Source organism: Necator americanus, chromosome V (assembly GCF_031761385.1).
Source record: "Necator americanus strain Aroian chromosome V, whole genome shotgun sequence".
Lineage (NCBI taxonomy): Eukaryota > Metazoa > Nematoda > Chromadorea > Rhabditida > Ancylostomatidae > Necator > Necator americanus.
Genome location: NC_087375.1, coordinates 11,245,877 through 11,265,355, shown reverse-complemented (window position 1 = coordinate 11,265,355; position 19,479 = coordinate 11,245,877). Strand labels below are relative to the sequence as shown.

At 38.4% G+C, this 19,479-nt stretch overlaps 2 protein-coding genes across 9 annotated transcripts in view; one reads left to right on the top strand and one right to left on the bottom strand.

The window, feature by feature from the left end:
* The window catches only part of RB195_013547 (uncharacterized protein), a gene marked incomplete at both ends in the record, with an annotated part of 29,020 nt that extends 9,585 nt beyond the window's left edge, over positions 1–19,435 (top strand). For 2 of the 6 annotated variants that reach the window (XM_064203423.1, XM_064203419.1), the window contains 5 exons: positions 75–232; positions 337–495; positions 1,739–1,850; positions 1,913–2,033; positions 2,086–2,114. In XM_064203423.1, coding sequence (XP_064059306.1) covers positions 75–232; positions 337–495; positions 1,739–1,850; positions 1,913–2,033; positions 2,086–2,114 — 579 coding nt within the window. Of the gene's footprint in view, positions 1–74; positions 233–336; positions 496–1,738; positions 1,851–1,912; positions 2,034–2,085; positions 2,115–8,885; positions 8,932–9,113; positions 9,162–9,260; positions 9,368–9,437; positions 9,555–10,373; positions 10,500–11,040; positions 11,172–11,583; positions 11,741–11,803; positions 11,913–13,191; positions 13,331–13,386; positions 13,481–13,745; positions 13,836–15,458; positions 15,542–15,756; positions 15,892–17,176; positions 17,345–17,403; positions 17,473–17,845; positions 17,912–18,320; positions 18,403–18,467; positions 18,597–19,330 lie in introns of those variants that run through there. The other 4 variants (XM_064203422.1, XM_064203418.1, XM_064203420.1 and 1 more) reach the window with 4 other exon arrangements.
* On the bottom strand, positions 2,258–8,367 carry RB195_013548 (uncharacterized protein; the record flags this gene model as incomplete). Of its 3 annotated transcripts, none has more annotated exons than XM_064203426.1 (14): positions 2,258–2,359; positions 2,478–2,554; positions 2,756–2,861; positions 3,631–3,726; positions 3,821–3,919; positions 4,261–4,387; positions 5,314–5,446; positions 5,811–5,931; positions 5,995–6,099; positions 6,147–6,266; positions 6,363–6,455; positions 6,515–6,571; positions 6,644–6,767; positions 7,604–8,367. In XM_064203426.1, the coding sequence occupies 14 exons, from the start codon at positions 8,365–8,367 to the stop codon at positions 2,258–2,260; spliced, it is 2,124 nt and encodes a 707-aa protein (XP_064059303.1). The 3 variants fall into 3 exon arrangements, with proteins under 3 accessions (XP_064059303.1, XP_064059305.1, XP_064059304.1); XM_064203425.1 differs by lacking the exon at positions 7,604–8,367 and adding an exon at positions 7,409–7,489 and having other exon boundaries at positions 6,147–6,287; positions 6,510–6,643; positions 6,715–6,790; XM_064203424.1 differs by lacking the exons at positions 2,258–2,359; positions 2,478–2,554; positions 2,756–2,861; ... (8 more) ...; positions 6,515–6,571; positions 6,644–6,767 and having other exon boundaries at positions 7,600–8,253.
* Positions 19,436–19,479: the final 44 nt, after the last annotated feature.

Genomic DNA, 19,479 nt, shown 5'->3' with positions numbered 1-19,479 from the left:
ATGTAACCGTGATCTCAGTGATTTTTCTCTGTGAAGAATAAAAAAATTACCTCTACAAATGTTGTATAATTCAGAAGTGTGAAGATTTCGCACAACTTCTGGACATTTTCTCCTCGACGGATCTACTACCCGACTATAACTATATTCTTGCACTAGAATTCCGTGCAAAAATCAACAATCCGAAGTATGCTGGGATATTTACAGCGCCATATATGCATGGAGCAGAGAATAGGTGAAGCGAGTCAGCTTATAAATATACCCGTTAAATGAGAATGGAAAAAAGAGCTGGAACCACTTCGAATTTCGATTTTTGAAGGATTTGCTGTTTTTGTTCAGGTATAAAACCGCCACGCATTTGCAGCCACAAGAAGCACGCAGTCTCTTTCCTTGTATTGATAGTCCTGAAGCGAAAGCTCGTTTTGATGCTACCGTAATACATCCGGAAGGGACATATGCATTGTTTAATATGAAAGAGACGAATATATCGACTGAAAGGCGAGTTTTGTTTTCTCGTAGCATCTCTGTACGCAAAGCAAAATATACTTCATATCGATTTCTCGCTTGAACTCGCTTGCCCTTAGTTTTTTTTTGCTGCATGTGCTCAATAGATCTTATTCTGGAAATTTAACTTTTTAAAATTGCTTAAGATCATTGTGCATTTGTATGTGGAGTACGCTGAACGAGGTAGTGAACATATCTTTGAGCGTACAAATGTCGCTTGATCTCGCTAGATGCCGCTTGCTCGTATTTACTCTGTCACCCAGGTTTTTGCTGTCTGTTAGCTTGAGATGCTATTTATTTATATATTCATACATTCATCCATTTACTCGTTCATTCATTCATTCATTCACTCATTCTCATTCATTCTCATTCTCATTCATTTGTTCATTCCTCATTCATTCAATTATTCATTCATTCATTCCGTACTGCGTTTTTTTTGGATTCTGTCCTGTTTGAAGTAAAAACATGGGAATTTTTGGTGCAAAAACAAGGCTATGCGCATATCTACGGATTTTAGTCATTTTCTTGGCATATCGCGACCGCATTGTAGTTTTGTACTCGATCGCTGCATGCAATATTCTATACGTTTTAATTTTTCAGATATTAAGACAAACAAAATTAGTTTTTAATTTTAACCAGATTTTAAATATATAGTTCTTCATTTTTAACAGGCTTCTACATCGCTATGATAGTTGTTTTCAATGCATCGCTTGGAATTCACGTGAGCAAAAATGAACCATCAGTGCCTCTGAACATCTGAAAAACCAGATCATTTGTGGGATATGTAATAAATCAATGCTTACATTCTTTGTTTTTATCACTTTAAAGCAACCTTTCACGAAATTCACCGTGTTGGAGAGTGTGGTTATGGTGGCCATACTCAATTGCCTCTAATCGTTCTGAAAAACAGCGTGGGAACCGGCGTTTGTTCCTACGAGGTATGTTAGAACGCACCAGTCCTGTACACGCCCCCCGTCAGCGAGTGAGCGTACGAGAATCATTGAGATCTTTTCAGCAGTCTACTCAAGTAAAACCAGTGAATAGGTTGCTGAGGGAACAAAAGCGTGTATACGTGTGACGCGTCTTAAGATGCATCGTAGGAAGTAATGGGATTTCCCACGTTATTTTCCCAGAAGTGTTGCGTTAATCTAAAACCCAAAACCTGTATTGTCCCATGGGGCACCCAACATAGTTGATTACTTGATATGCTATCTTTTACAAATGTCCTAATTTAAAGGGGCTGGACAACCACCACATTCCTACGATCTCCTGTCATGTCCACATATCTTTTCGCAATGGTTGTCGGCACAATGCCATACAAAGAGACTTATACGAAAAGAGGAGTGCGGGTAGGCGTAGCTTACACTACTACTGATTGATCCCTGACAATTGAGGAAGTAAATTTTTTAAGATTCGAATCTATGCTGAAGCGGAGAAGTTGGAAGACACCAACTTTGCACTCTCGATTGTTCCAAGACTTCTCGCATTCTTCGAGGACTATTTCCAACTTCCGTATCCACTGGAGAAACTTGGTTTGCTCATTTTGGTCGATTTATTGACTAGTCGGCATTATTCTTTATTCAGTTGACGACAGTTATCATAACAACCTCTAGCTCTACTATACACTCATATTATAGAAATAGTAGTAGATGCAAAAGTTGTTTAATAATGCTAGCAGTTTTGAACTGCAGATGAGATCACGGTGCTTCTTCCTAAGATCATTGGAGGGTTACGGTATCTAGAAATTACGGTACGATTACGGTATAATGATGTGTTTGGCGAACAGTCGGCACAATCGTTCCATCCACGCGGTGTGTTCACCTTGTTCACGTCCTCGCGTATTTGTGAGAATTGCTACCTGAACGTTAGGGATTTTGTGCGGTTTTGCGTTCGTTCGCCCTCATAGAGCGTACGAATTGAGTTATTAGTGTTATTCATAGTGTAAGACATGTGATGATGTGATATATGTAACGTACCTGTAGGTCCCGTCTTGAATACCCTATTCCTTCTGACCCAGCTAGTGAGCCAAGGTGAAATAATGAGCCATCATCTCCTGAAAAATGTCTTAGAGCTGGAAATTCACAACCATATTTCCCCGGGATCGGCTATATTTCTCTCTTTTTCTTTTGCAAAATTACCTATTTTTCGTTTTTTCGAAAGGTATTATGGAGTAGCACCATTAAAATTTTATTTGCTTTATCTAATTAATCATAATTTCCATTTCGAGAAATCAATTGAGAAAAACGGCCATTACCTAATTGCAGTCCTCTTCCATAGCTACGTTTAACGGAGCTTGGCTGCGTCAACATTCGATACCATGAGAATTTTCCGGATTCCAGTAGCATAAATAGACGAGCAACCTAAATACAATAAATATCAGCGAAATGTTTTCAAGCACTTTTAACATTGCGCAATCATTAGAAGACTATTTATGCATCCACACTCACTTTCTTACATGATTTCTGCGAGAACTGGTCCTAAGAAAGAAATCCCCACAGAATTTCCCCGAAGAAGCATGCTTGGCAAAGTATAATGTTAGATCATCGCAGTTGCTCAGTTATCGGTAGGATGATGGGTATCGAAATTTTTCTGGAGCGAAAACTGGTCTTTTCACCGGAATGAGGACCTCATCGCATTTCGTCGTTCTATCTCAAATTCTGAATTTTCTGGGTGCATTAATCTGTTATCTGAAACATTAAGTTCCACTAGTCTTGGAGGGAGGGAACAGAGAAGTATGAGCGGATACCAGGAATTGACATTAAACGGAAAATCCTGATGGTCAAGCCGTGGGTACCAGTTCTCGCAAAGAACGTTACAAGTTTCACAGATGAAAATGATGGTTAGGATTTAGCTGTCTTCGGATGTGTTGTACAGAAATAAAAGGAGAAAACGTCAGCAGAACTCTAACAAAGAAGCTACGTAATTGTAAATAAATAATTACCTTAGTGGATTTTAACGTATTAAAGAAAAGTGCAATAGTTCATTAAAAACTATGTGTTTTAATAAATTATTTCATTTTAATTAACTCTAATATTCAGTTTTTTTTTAAAACTAACGTTACCAATTTTTGAAATTTTTCATTTTATTTTTATTATTTTTAACTTTTCGAAATTTTATTCTATTTCTTACCTCCTCTGCTCGCATCACCCATCCAGCGGCAGCATTCAGCTTTGATGGTGTCCAATAAGTGTAAGGATTGGCATTATCCGTAGAGTAATAGGAGACCTAAAAGGAATCCTTATACGTTCATAGCAATAAATATTTCTCTCATACTGATTTTATATAGGAGGTGTATGCTCTATATTTGTTTTATTCTGACCTCAAATTCTCCATTTTCCACTCCACCGATCCGTCCTTCAATCTTATTGGGGTTCAGAATGACGTCCTGTATGAATTGGTCGTAGGGTCTCAAGCTGATCTGAATATATGTACTGTAATCACTGATGCTCCCGTGAGGAAAGTTAGAGGCTTAGAATAAATGTATGTAAATGTAAAGAAATGTAAAAAATTAAATTTTAAATCAAACAAAGAAAAGTTAGATGGAAAGTTTAGTATTGAAGAGGTAACTAGTAGAGATTTTCCTATTTACTGTTCCATTACTTGGGATTCGATATCCTCATATACCCAGTCTCACTGGCACGAGGTTGAAGAATATTTTGATTTAAAAAAAGAGAGAAGAAAAACGGAAACGCACATTCGAGAACAATTATTCCATTTACAGTCACATTGTAACAGTAACTAATTTCTGAGTGATCGTACCTGTTCAATAATTTTCCCAAGCATGACATAGGCAACATTTGAGTACAAATATCTGGTTCCGGGTTGGAATTTCGGACTATATGATTTGATGTAGAAGTCGAGTAGTGCTGTTCCATTGAGTTCCTTCCTGAATTACTTGAAAAAATCTGAATCCTTCCTCCATTGAAATAGTACGTTTTTCTATAGGCGGAAAAAAGGAGAAAAAACGTATTACTTAGGGATATTTTGAAAGGTTTGCTCGAATTCCTAGTCTTTTTTGGATTTTCTGAACAATAATCTTCTCTTTCTTTCCAACTTCTGTTTTTCTCCAAACTTAGAGACTTTTGACGGTACTTTGTGATAGAATTTACTATAAAGCTTTGAGTATTCTGCTACTGTAGATGTAATGATGGGTAGGCAATTTGCTATTGATTGATTTCCTTTGGAACTCAAAGGCATCACTCCACGAATCTGAGGTGGTACGGATTTCAGGTGGAGTATTCGTATACGGGGTCGCAGGTTATGGAGAGGGGAGTGATTCCGACTATTTCTTCCTAATTGCCGTAAAAAACGGCCCGGAAGATACGGTGCGTTCACAAGGCTGACGCGCTCCAATCGAACTCGTTGTAGAAAATGGCGCGCCGGAACGCCCGAAGCCGTATCTTCTGGACCGTTTTTTACGCCAATTAAGAAGAAATGGACGGAATCACCCTTCTCTCCATAATCTACGATCCCGTATACGAATACTCCACCTGAAATCCGTACCACCTCAGATTCGTGGGGTGATGCCTTGAAGGGAGGTATGACGCTTTATAAAAGCACCAATGATGGATAGAACCCTGACAAACAGCAAAACAGAGCTAGGTTTTTTTTTCTTCCGAAGCAAGTGAAAAGGGAAGATAATAAAGAGAATGTTATTCTTCTATGACATGACAGTATCGACATTTGTGGATATTTTTTTTACGACAGTATCATACATTATTTATCAGTTTATCAGTATTAGTATCATACATTCGTGGATTTTAATGCAAAAAAGGACTACATTCCGTCTTGAGCTAACATTAAAGAGCTTACGTTTGAGGTGTTCGATTAAATTCAATCTTCTCCATATTGCTCCATCCCCCTGATGAATGCTCTAGTAGGTGACGTATGGTTATGAATCGCAACCATGGATGTGCTTGGCTGACGTCAAGCGAAGGCAGGACACCTCGAAAAATATTTACACACATATAATGGCTACATTAAATTTTTATTGCTGAGACTTGATTGAGCGTTGGAAAATAGAAAACAATAAATGATAATATAGTGTAATAAAATGTAATATAATATCATAATAGACAATAAAAACTCAAAAGATCTTAAGTGGAAAACTTCCGTTTTGAATGGAGAAAGGAAAAACCAGGAAGTAGCGAATGAGAAAAAAAAACGCCGTCTCCTTGAAAAGGTGATGTGCTTAGTGGAGGTGAAATTATGTATGAAGCTATGTATAAACGGTATTGGTTACATTCACGATAATATGCAAGAAGGACAAAAGCGATAAATTAATTCTAAGATCGTAGACTCTCACGCACCTTTTAAACCAAACACTCGAGCATCCAAGCTTAGAACTCGCCGATTAATGAGTTCAGCGATCCCCATTGCGGTGATCGTTTTGCTGATCGATGCTATACGGTAGCTGTTTATCGGATTCGCCTGTATACTGCCCAGGTTAGGAAGCTCTTCATGCAATCGTTTGAAAATAGAGTCAAAATTCACCTTCGTGTCGGTTCTTAAATCAGAATATCCATAGGAAACAGATAACACCCGTTTTCCTTGTCGATAAATACACAGCGAAATAGATGGAATGTTAAAGGACCGCATCTAAAGCATGATAATCAGGGTAGCTAATCCGAGGTATCGCTATAAACCTCTTGTTCAATGACAAGATCGAGCTCTGTTGCGTTCGTAGGCTTTGGATCGAAAAGCGTTGTTCGGGGTATGTCACGCTCCGCCCACGAGAACTCGTCCGAACGCCAGATCACATAGTGCTTCGATGAGTGTCGCGTTGACTTCCCAAAAAGAAAAAAAAGAATTAATGCGCTACTGCAGAAATGTCAATGAAAGTGTTGAAAAAGAACGGATACCCAGGTAAAGTTGAGATTTGAGAAGGTCGCATCCTCGTTCCTCGCATCTCTTCCTCCATCTGCGTTAGATTTGATCCGCTTTGGATACGGTACCTCAACGATCATCTTAATATGGATGGAAGAAAATGTTGGTACCATTTTCCCAACCTCACGCCATATCCTTTTTCCCATATGATCAAAGCTGTTGTTTCGTTTTCCAGGCGGTATATCTAGAATATCTACTTGTAATTGTCTATGGCCAGTAACGGTTATCGATTGATTGATCCAAATGTTTGATTCACCTGCAGCGATGCCGGATAATAACCTTGCCTTCCATGTTTCGCGTCCTCTTTGAAGATTGTTCTTATCTCACCTTCTTGCACTATATAATGTCGTAGGTACTCCTTAGAGCCTCGCCAGACGGCCCTGAGATATGGCGAGAACAGGTCCTCAAATTTCTCTGATCCAATTACAAACAATTATCAGAAACATTAAAATCCTCTCAGATAAAGTTCTGACGAGAAAAGAAAAACTTCTTAAAATGTGAAACTTTTTCTCGAGAGTTTCGATGCTAGAGCGATAGAGGAAAACTCGTCCATATGCTAGAACTCAAGTAACTGGTGAGCTTCTTTTTTCGCTGTTTGCAAAAAATGGTGTGATGATACGTTTTTTTAATGCAGAAAACTGTTTTAATAAACTTGTTGCTTGCAAAAGCTGAATATTCGTGTTTTTGTTACTTTTTGAAAGTGAGAGTTATTGTTGAAGGTCTGTTTCCTATAATTACTTCCTCCATCTTCAATAATTAGAGATTTTTTAACATCTGAACGTGAAGGTATCAAAAAAAAGGTAATTTGAATATTTGAATTGTGAAGAAAATTTTAATAGTTTTGACGAAGATAGGTCAAATGAGTTTTTGGTGGTTTTTGAGAAATATTGAATAGCAAAAAATAAAACAAACAAAAATAAAAACAATAAATAAATAAATAATGAAAAGAAAAATAGGGATGAATAGATATTTGTGTTTGTTTTTGACGCCAATCATGTTTGTCCGAAAGACCGCGACGCACCCGCAGCACTACACGCTCCTTCCCTACCCGAGCCATATTAGTTGCGCAGCGTGCTTTCGCCTGGTAGAAGTCACGCTTCATTAGCAGAGCAGTGAAGCAAAACATAGAACTCGAGATTCGTTGCATACTCAATGAGTGAATGAGCCCATGCGTGACTTTTGGGACAGACGATTTTCAGATGTGCAAATTCCTTACTGAAAACGTCCATCAGCTCCTCGGCAAATGTATGACGGCTTCATTTGTTTCGCCAACATTTCCTCCGTGGTTGTCTCCAGTTCGAGCATTGTCAAGTTCAGCGAGATCTCTACCGTGTCTCCGTTGAGAATTTCATCCGTGTTCACAACATAGAAGACCGACTTCATATAGGTGTACGAGCAAATTGATATCACTTCTGATCCATTCAATTCTTTCGCGTAGCTCTGCACGTCTTCCGTTGACATGTGAATACGACTCGCACCAGTGTCTCGTTTAAATCCTGCGAATCCAGGGTATACGGAAGAGATTAGTGTGGGGAAAAGGTGAACGCCACTAGAGCGGCGCGTTCGCCACAGGTCTCGCAAGTGGTACTGGACCAGAACTTGGCCACAGGAGTAAGGAATGAAGTGTGGAGTTATGAGAAGGAGGAACGGCAGCAGCGAGGCGATCATGGCGCGAAGCTCGAAAGCTTTGCTGCTAGTTATGTTCGTCTTGTTCTTGTTCCATGTAGGTGGGACCACAAACAACCAGAATGATCGATTGAGGTGAATGACTGGAATGATCGGATGTAAGCCAATGATATAATCGAAGAAGGCGACTGAGATGGTTGTCGATCGCACCGAGGCGGCCAGTTTTATGCGACAAAACATGATTATCGTTGCGTCACTGCGAACAAGTGATCCGTACAAGGCTGTGCGAATAAAAATAACCACCAAAGAAATGAAAATAGCGAAATTTCCAAAAGTACGTGGTGATCTTGGCATTTGAATTTTAACTTTTTCAATTCTTTTTTGAGTGGAAATGTAGAGTGAAGTGGTTTTTACTTCCAACTTTCTTTCAGACTGTAATAGTCTTTTAATGTATTTCATGATGATATTATACCGTATTTAAAAAACTGCTAGCGGTATTCTGAACAGAAAAAAGAATTCTATCTCTTTTTTGAAATTATTATCAAGAAATTGATTTTTTTCTCACATTTTTCTCTAGTGATAACTCATTAAAAATTTTTGCTTTTTTCTCCTTTGGACGGTAACTTCTGCTAGTCATTCTCTAGAATAAGTTCAAATAAATCTCAAAATCTTTCAATAATTTTTCCTAAGAGAAATACATACATCCTACAATAGGGGTTGGGATAGCTGAAGTATTCACATCTATTGCAGTTTTGAAAATCTTGTTTTATGTCTTAACTATAAATACGCGGTCATAATTTATCGATTTTATTTGAAACCTGCTTCGTCACATCACAAGTTTTGGGATTCGAATTTTTTGAATTAATTTTTTAATGTTTTGGGATGTCGTCGATCGGAATCAAGAGATCCAAGTGAAAGGTAGCGGTGGTTTCGTACGGTTTCCTTGCCGGTTTTTTTCTTTCCGAATCCAGAATTTTCTCGGCATTCGTAACGAACGGAGAAAATTTTTTCAGATGAATCTTTGAAACTGGAAAATGCCGTATTACTAAAAAACACTAACCAGTTAGTTTTTTTATAGCTTTGTATCATTTATTTTGCAGACATCTACGGAATAACAATGATGAAAGTGGCTGCGATGGAAAATTGGGGTGATTTCTCGTTGTTGTGTCGTGGTTGTTGTTAACATCGTTGTGGTTGAGTCCTACTTAACGTCTGCCGTAATTAATGCACTTTTCACCTTATTTAAGGCCTTATTACTGTCCGACAGAAGCTACTGTTGAACAACAGCACCATCTCCACGTTGACGGAAACTCGTCTCACATCGATTGTGCTCGCACATGAAATCGCTCACCAGGTGAGCTGTCAGCTTTTTTTCAATTCTGGCATACAGCCATGGGAAACTTAGACGATAATGCAAATTACAGTGGTTTGGAAATTTGGTGACGATGAAATGGTGGGATGATCTATGGCTTAACGAAGGTTTCGCATCAATGATCGGCTTAAAGGCGAACGATGTCGTGGATAATTCGCCTCTTAGTCGGGTACTTGTGTAGTGATCCAACATAAGACCTTAAGATCTCAAGACAACACATCTCATTCTCAATTTTTCGCAGAACATTACAGTCCTCATTTGAAAAGCAAAGAAGGTAAATATGTAAATTTAAAGAGTGATAGAGGAAAAAGTGTGTAGAAGAAGATAGACCAGGTACCTAACTGGCCTAGTTTTCTTTTTACCATTGAATTTTCAAACTATAGCTTAAACCCCGTAGTCTCAGCAATGTAGACGTTAGACGAGAAACGTTGTGGTTGTGGTTAGCTAATTTTTTATATCAAAATATTTCTCAGCGAATGTCTTTTTTGTTTAAAATGGAATTTCTTTTAAATTTTAAAAATCTGTTCGGATACAGCTCTGGTTTAAAAATTCTCCTTGATAGAAACGATCACTTTTTAATGTTGACCTAAATTTTTAAACTTAAGTATTACTGCGTTTTGCCGAATCACACTCAACCAAAAACACTTACTGAAGGATTTTACAAAAATTGCGCAGTCAAAGATACAGGTACCAGAATTACCGTATTTTCTACAGCAGTGCTTGCAAAAAATCTAGAAAGTCTACAATAAAAAGCTTTTACTTGACTTTATTTCGTTAACAAATCTAGTTTGCGACTGGTATAAGACAGCCATAAATTGTCAGCGAGAAATCTTTCTGTTAGTTCCTTGTATTCGTTCTGATTAATCCCTCAATAGGGCGAGAAAGAGTGAAGGGGAAAAAAACAGAAATACGTAGAATTCAAAGGAAACAGAAGTAGATGTCACATGCTGCTTCGGGTTATGTGAATTAATAAGCTTGTAAGTTTTAGGACGAGTTATCTGTGGACATAGCCAGAGCGATGCGAAACGATCAATTGCCGAATAGTTTACCAGTTTCCAGACGTGATGAAGCATTCGATCCAGAAACAGCATTCACGTCGAACACCTACAAGAAGGTCAACATTTTTGCAAGTGACTTTAGTGTGAATTTTATTCGTGTGTTTTGATGCTTAATCAAAACACAAACAAGCAATATTGTAATGAAAAGGCTTTTTGAATATGCAACTAAAAATTGAATCCTTTAACGACAGCGCGGCTCAACAGTGGTCTGCGCAATTTTTAACGGTTATTTTTTCATGACTTCCCAAACTTTTTTTTCAGTTATTCATACTTAATACCATTATTTATTATTATTATTATTATTATATTATTTATTTATTATTATTTATTTTATTATTTTATTATTTCATTATTATTACTACTTATTATTATTACCTCCTTCCTCGAATATAGTTTATAAAAGTCAGATGTCGGCACAACGATCGTATCCTCGTTTTAGTCCTTAAACTGTTAATGGTCTTTTTCGTTTCACTTCCACTCTAATTCCAATTTTTTAATCTTTATCTTTCTTATTCCTTACTGCGTTTGAATTTTATATGCTGAAGACTTCATCACATTAAACAAATCGATGGATCAATACACATGTGCTTGTTTTAGGCGATGTTGATCATTTTGATGGTGGAGCATATCGTCGGTGAAGTGTCATTTCGCGATGGTCTACGGTTGTTTCTCAATCAGTTCATGTACAAAAATGTTGATCATAATGATCTTTTGGCCATGATCACGAGGTACTACTTAGATCAATCGATGCATAATTGGTTTTCTCGAAATTATTGCGCGTTCCATTTGAACTTCTGTACTAAGTGTTGAATATAGCTTTCTTAAACACGTTGGAAATAGGATAATGAAAACAGCTTGAAAATAAGGAGTAAGAACTTGTTTAAACATTTCTTTCAACACTTCTATTTGAAAGATTCTTGGAATCACTTATGTTCAAGTTATTAAACCTTAAAAACGAATTTAGGCACTTTAAGGTTTTGATTGTTGCTTGCTCTACCATTCACACGTAATATTAACGTCGAATTGACTTCTTTTGGTGGTGATTTAGAGCTAATGAACAAATTCAGGAAAAATACATAGGAATCAAATAACTTCCAAAAGATGGAGACCAGTTCTCGTAGAGCGAACATTCTTTTTTAGAGTTTATACTGGCTCTTCTGTCGGTGGTCGCTTAGCTGACCAAAATTTCACTTTGGCTGAAGTTATCGAGACATGGATCTATCAAAAAGGCTTTCCTATATTATACGTTCGAAAGCGGCCAGATGGGAAAGTGCAAGTCACTCAGGAAATCTACAGAGTGAATTACCACTAATTCTACTTGTCACTTCAAATGTATCTAGTTTAGGTTACGGTATTTTAGCATGTTCCCGGTCATAAACACAGTGGTGTTCAGTGGAAAATCCCGTTATTCCTTCGTGATCCACTCACTTTGGAGCCAACTGTAAAATGGTTGGTTGAAAACAGTACGGGTAAGTGATATCTGCGCTGCATTTCCATTGTCAGCAAAAGGAGTGATTTTTTTTTCGGATTTTTTACTCTTAAAATTTAAGGTGCAAACTAGTGCTGAAACAAAAATTCGAGGAAGACTAGTCTCTTCGAACTTTCGACTAGCCGAATAACTGAAATCTCCATTATGTCGTATTGATTTTTTAACGGCCTGTACACGAGGTTGTTAAATAATTCTACTTATTAACGTTTCGGCAAAATCTCCTTCTTCAGGAGTTTCCAGCTGTCGTGCTCGTACACTTCGGTATCGTCTTTTTTCAGACGATCGATTCTCATAACCACTAGAGACAGCAATTTTGCGAGGAAAAGTTATCTATTCTCTTCTCTCCTCAAGTCCATCACAAACGTTTTCTGTGGGAACATATTGTTAATTGTAGCTTTCTTGTTTTCAAAAGAATAGGCTACCGGAGTGGATACCATTAGGCGACCGTAGAACACAAAAAAACGACGAGGACAATTTTGAAATCACGGTTCAAACGTTAGCGCTCGAATCTAAAACGTTGGAGGAATTTTAGATCCACGCTGAAAATCCTAAAATGAACCTCAAAAGTGAATGTTTCTTGATAGCGCGGGAACTCGCCCCATATCTCGAATGACTCATTCGATCTGAATGAGATATTTGAATCATTCGTTCTCGTGATCGATCATTCAGCGATCAACAGTAGGCTTCTCCAACCTAAGATGAGGATTCAGCGTAGTCGCTACGTTAGTTTTTGAAAAAAAAGGCTTATAGTTTATCTGTTAGTTGTGGAGAGGTTTGGTCGGTTAGATTGTAAATAAAATTGCTCATTTCAGGATCTGAAGAAGACGATTTTGCCAAAACGATAGCCAATAAAATTACTTATTTTTATTATCATTATTTTTTCAACTTATAATTACTAATTATCTTAATATTATTTTATTTTCAACTACATATTATTGTTTTCAATTATTTTCAACTTATAATTACTAACTTATAATTAATTATCATCAGCTATTACATTATCCTTTTTTTCAACTTATAATTACTTCGCGTTCACGTCATTTAAAATCAATACGACATCTTACTATCCTGATATTCATTGACAGTCGAACCTTTCGAAATTTCCCATATTCGAGTTTTCTAATTCTGATATCTTTGAAGTTTAAAGATAATATTTTACTGGTCTGTCCGCATATTAGAATGAAGAATGTTGACTTTACGCCCCGCTCCGCGCCATGGCATCTGTCAAAGTCCCTTATTCAAAAACTACAGCATTACAGCTATTCTTGACCTCGGCAAGGATACGGTACTCGATCGAGAAGGCAGAAGTTTTGTTCGAATACGCTACGATGCGGAACTCTATCTGGACATTACCGCACGACTTCACGCTGATCCGAATTGTATCCCGGTGGCAGCACGGTAAGTTGTTCCTACCACGAATTTCTAGGAAAAGCTTAAATATGCCCTACGTTCAGCACTCGTCTTATGGACGACTCGTTTACACTGGCAGAAGTGGGAAATCTATCGTATGCGCATGCGTTGAACATTTCGGTGTACTTGCGGAAGGAGGTGAGGTTACTGAACGCCAAGGTACCATAGTCCATCCCCATCTTGTGCGCAATCCCACATGAGTTCATAGTGCCGTGTGGCTCAGTGGATGGATTTACATGAGAAGTATGGAACAGAAATTTTTTCAGTAAATTTAGAAAATTAAGACGAAAGAAAGACGCATTAATGGAATCAACCAGAAACCCACGCAGAGCTCTAGAGAATTTTGCATAAATTTCTCGTATTTTTCAGGATAGTATCTATTTGGTCATTTTTTTCATTATAGACTGCTTATCCACCGGTGAAAATGCTACATGCGCACTTGGATTTTCTCGTATCACGCCTCACCGCACATCCAAAGTTTCCGTTATTTCAGGTACCTATTTTTCTCGGAGAAATTTCTAAAGGGTCCATAAAAGTACGACTAAAAAGGAACGAAATTAAGGGAATATCATAGAACAACTGCATTTGGGAGCTCCAATACATACTCATTATTTTTTACTTGAAGATTTTTTTAATGTTTGAGAAGGATCCGGAGTTATCTCACTGTTTTCAAATTTCGCAATTTCAATTTGAGGGCCTTGATTTTATCTTTCGAATTAGGCTTGGTAATATTTCCAAATTATTTCATAATTATATCTATCAATTTATTTCATCAGTTGCTTCGAAATAAAATATTCTAAGTGGAGAATTGTGTTTCGTAAACAACTTTTACGCAAAAACAAGCTTCATTTGCATATTTATTTTGTGTTAAATGTTGATATGCTCAACTAAGCGGTAGTAGATTGACTTACTTACTTACAGACACTTTTTTGCCGTGTACAACAATTTCCGATGATGTTGGGGGATCCATAGAAAAAAATTACCATGAAGATTTGTTGAATATTTAATGTTCTGTAATCTGTTTTCTGGAACATAGTCCGACAATCCAGCCGAGAAACTGACGCGCGAGAAAAAAGGTGGTCACACGTGGTCCCACGCGGCGGATATGTAAGGCGCCGCTTGGTCTTCAATTTGCTAGTCGGCGTGGTGGTGCTAGTGTCTGGCGTGGCCTCACACAGAATCCATCCATTCGTCCATCCGAGTGACCCGAGTACCTTAGGTTGACAACGTCGGACTGTTCAGAGTAACGAAACGGAGTTACCACAGATTCCACGGACACTAGGTATTTGATCTACTGCGCTTGGGTTTTGATTGTGGGCTGGACTTTGCAATATTTCTCTTCTATCTCTAAATATTACTATTCATGGTATCTTCAAGTGCATAATTATTAATAAAGATGTCACATGCAAATACACGGAATTGCACAAGATCTCCCTAACAAAGAGGATAAAGTCACCGATGTATCAATCGGAGAGTTGTTCATGAAGATTCCGCGCTCTGTCTAAATATTGGGCCTATTTTGTTTGTGTTTTGCTGGTGTGCTGGGCGACAGTACCTTTCTTGCAATATCTGGATAACGTCCGCCTTATAGCAGTGGAACTAATACAGTTTGTACGTCTCCAGAGCGTATACTCAAGTGCCTGACTGCATTTAGAAAAAACAGAGCGACAGCGAGAACAGGCAGCAGACAAACTCGTGCGCGCACCCTCGCTAGACTGGGCTACACAATCGCTTACGGGGGCTAGCTGATGTGTCAAGTCAGTGTTTTTAACCTCCTAGACAAGTCTGGTAGCACTTTATCTGCCCTGGAGGAATGAAAGCTTTGGTTGAGACTTGGAGGTTTCAAACCATCGATCGTGCCGTCATAACCAAACCTCCTACCGACTGCGCTACAGTCGCCCCTCAAGAATCAGTGAAATCAGTAAGAGCAACTTACCCGAAGCTCTACAGAGCGCTAAAAAAGGCGAAAAAAAATCCCTGATTTGCATGCCTTCGTTATTTGATCTGTCTGTGCTTCAATTTTTAGCTTACACTCTACGCTTTAGCTGAACAATAAGTATTTTTTGTTGCTAAATAATCCATAATTTTTCGAAATACAGTTTCTCCCTACTTTTAGAAATTCATCATCGCTATCTTGGAGCCATTGTTCGAACATTTTCAACGGCATCCACTCGAAAATGATGTAAAAATCCACGAGGAGTAAGTTCACAACAACTTCTTCTCTAATATAGTTCGTTTTTTTGCTACACTCGGGCAGTTATTTGCGTTTTTTATGTGACCATTCAAAATTTTTCCATTATTGATCATAATGAAAAGGTGTTGGCTTCTGCTTCTGTGAACACATATCATACAAAAAATTTTTATTATTTTTTTTGTAACGAACATGGATGCTGCTCTTTCAGTGCTTCTTTCAGCGATCTACGAGGTACTGTATACACTCGTGTATGTTTAAATGGTCATCGAGCATGTGTCGATTATTCTTTGGAGCTATTAAATAAACTAAGGATATCTTGTGCGAATAGTATGCTGAGTAACAGGACGTGTAATACGTGAGTGGTTCCGGATTGTTCTCGATCTTCATTCAACGAGAACAGATGCAATGCGAGCAAGTATGAACGCTACTTAATCCCCGGCAACAGCGGGCGAACAATCTAGGCGCGGCGCGTGCGCAATGGTGGAACGGTTTCACATACCTCGTAGGACCAAACGCAGTTTATCCCGCCGTTTAAAGGCATCACCCCACGAATCTGAGGAGGTGCAGATTTCAGGTGGAGTATTCGTATACGGGATGGGAGACTACGGGGAGGGGGGTGATTCCGTCCATTTCTTCCTAATTGCCGTAAAAAACGGCCTGGAAGATGCGGCGCCGCACATTCATTCGTTCATTCGTTTTGGCGCACCATTTTGTACAAGAGGTTCGATTGGAGCGCGCCAGTATTGTGCGGCGCCGCATCTTCCGGGCCGTTTTTTACGGCAATTAGCAAGAAATGGACGGAATCACCTCCCTCTCCGTAGTCTCCCATCCCGTATACGAATACTCCACCTGAAATCTGCACCACCTCAGATTCGTGGGGTGATTCCTTTAAGTGGCGTTCGTACTTGGTCACAATGCATCCGTCTTTGAATGGAGATTCTATAACTTTTGAAGGCAGCCTATCACGAAAATTATGTGATACCTAAACCCCTTAATACCAAACACGTAGAGTTCGGGTTGTAGATTAGCGTGCCTCCGCTCAATTCTCCCTAGTCGTCTTATAGACGGCGTGGGAAACTTTGTTTATTCCTACGAGGTACGTGAAAACGTTTCACCTTTGCACGCCACCTCCTCGAGCTAGTAGTCGAAGAACAGTGAGGTCTCCACATCGGCCTTTTCAGGTAAAAGCAATGAATATGTTGCTGAGGGGAACGGAGCGTGATAAGTTTGCGCGTTCCAATGTGCATCGTAGGAACTAGAGCGCTTCCCACGCCGTCTAGAACGACTAGAAGGAATCGAGCAGGACCACCAGGATTTTATTTCCCTAATCTACAACCTGAACTCTACGTTCTTTTTGGGGTATCCTTACCACGTTGATTTCGTGACACGCTGCTTTTAAAAACTGCTGTCTTTCTAGAATTCCTAAAATCCTTCTATATTTTACATTTTCTTATAAGTTTTCTTCTTGCTGTAACAGAGATTAAATCCTCAGAGAGCACCGGTGTGATATTATGAAATACTAAATCTTTTGCACCATTGTACTGCAACTTATAGGGTTTCTTTACCCCGAAATCGCGAACCAATCCTTGAAGGGGTTTGCAGCGTGCCTTCATCGTTCTAGCAATCTATATCTACTTTAGAATCCCACCGTATCTTCGACAACCCTTGTATTCGACAGCTGTGATGTATGGTAACGATGACATATTCGAATTTATGTATTCGAAATGGGAAACGGAAATTTATCAAACGGAAAGGGAACGAATATGGATAGCGCTGGGAGCGAGCAAGAAAAAAGAGCATATCCATCGGTAAACAAGTGAAATTAAATCAGTGACCTAGCGAGTGTTTCTTTTTGGCTTTTTTTCAGGATATTCGATGGGCTCTTCTTCAACGAGGTACCAGTAGATTTACTACCCATGTGTGCTGGTTATGCTAGGTTTGTTTCTTGAAGATGTTATTGTATTGGTGCTGCTTGGAAAATTTTCACGACAATTTAATCGTTTTGTGGAAACCTATCCTTTTTTTAACTTTGAAAGATCGAGGGGACGAGTTCTCGCTCTTCTTACAAACTATTCCGCGGGGAAAAATTATCCTTTGAGTACTAATATCTGAATCTACGTATTTCTGTAAACAATTAACATAGAAGATTTCTAACTGAACTTATATAACAAAATATGTTGAGTTGTGTGAGAAAAATACCTGGAATTCTTTTTTCCTCCATTTTTCTCCGAATTTCTCAATTTGTTCATCTGCTTCGCTTCGTTTTTGAATTTTTTTCGAACTCATTTTCAACTTTACCTTTCTTGCAGCTACAATCACCCAGTCAACCATTTTACGTCGTATGTTCTGGAGAATATGGATCGACTCAAAGAAGCGTAAGTTCCCTTTTTATAAATGTTGCAATAACATTGAACTTCGTCATTTTCAGTCAAAATAGAAATCTGAATTTGTTTGGAAAAATGAAAGCAGTGACTGGAGTTAAAGGATTTTTTTCTTTTCTTTTTTCTGTCACCTTTTAACTGTTAGCTCCATTCTGCTTCGACCTTGCGTAGTTTTCTGGTTTTCTAGATTTGAAAACTTGATATTTACTTCAAGATGATTGCAGCAACACGGTAGAATTCGAAAACATTGAGGTGTTTGGAAATATGAGAATTTTGGTCTTGGTTATTTTCTCCGGCGTTTTTCAGAGATTATTTTCTTCTTTTGTATCAAATTCTTTTTTTTTTAATGCGATGAAGTTACTGTTCACACCTATTTGGTTTCTCCGACCTCTCATGTTTTCAGTGTTCACGGCAATAGACTTCCGGTCGACATTTTCCTTCAGACGTTTGCGCGAGGTATAGTAAAAATTGACGACATTCCAAAGGTACGATAGTTTATTTGAGCTCCTTTAGTAAGGACCCTAATTGCTCCAATTAACGAAACTTTTAGTTCAACTCGTTCGTTGAGCGTTTGGCTCCAGCAGTTCCGATGAAATTGTCGGCGATGCTAAACTCCAGAGTACGCTCAGTTAGCGTCTGGATGGCACGCTACGGAGATAGTGTCATCAATAATATTACGGTAATTATGCGCCAGATCAATACAAAGGAATCGATTGAAAGTATCGATCGACTGGCTGTTAACAGGTCGTCCGATAATGGACGAACGCCAGCGGGCGATTTTTTGGATCACAAATAGCCATTTACTTGTTTCATTGGTTTTATTGATTTTTTGTTTGTATCTTCCGGATGCGGGTGTTAGCAATGCATAACATATCGTTCTCCCATATCGTGACGTCATCAGAACTTCCTGCGAATGTTGAACAAAACATAATCGCTTCCTTATTTGTTTCTGGATTTTTCCTGGCAGCAAACTGGGGTACATTGTTAGATCGTAAAATTTCTTCGCATTTAATTACAGAAACATACCAGCGTATTACTTTTCTAGGAAATACACCAGCTGATTTCTGCAATTTGCTAGAAGTATAATTTTTTTGAAATCTCTATTTTCGAATTTCCGAAATTTAAGAATTCACAGTCGTTTGTGCATTTGCAGAATTACGTAAGTAAATGTACCAAACTTAGGAAAAAAAAGTTCTAGAAATAATCTCAAACACGCACCTATTTTGTTGTACTTCGCACTTTATTGCTAGAATAGAAAATTCTCTCAGTAAATTGCTTACTTCCTGCACACACGTACACAGTTGCAATAGATGTTGTGTGCAGTTGCGTACAAGCGCAGCTGTGTTTCAGTTCTGTGATGTTTCTGAGAAAATCCTACCGTAATTCCCCACTGTTAATGTAGTCATTTTGCAGATATCTAGTCAATTCGAGAGATTCGGGGAAATTTTTGTAAGTACGCAAATCCAGAATCTGGAGAGTACCTGTGTCTCTCTCATCTCGTCGATCTCTGCTTGTTGATCTATTGATTTATTGTGTACAGTCTCTAACAAATTCTATTAATT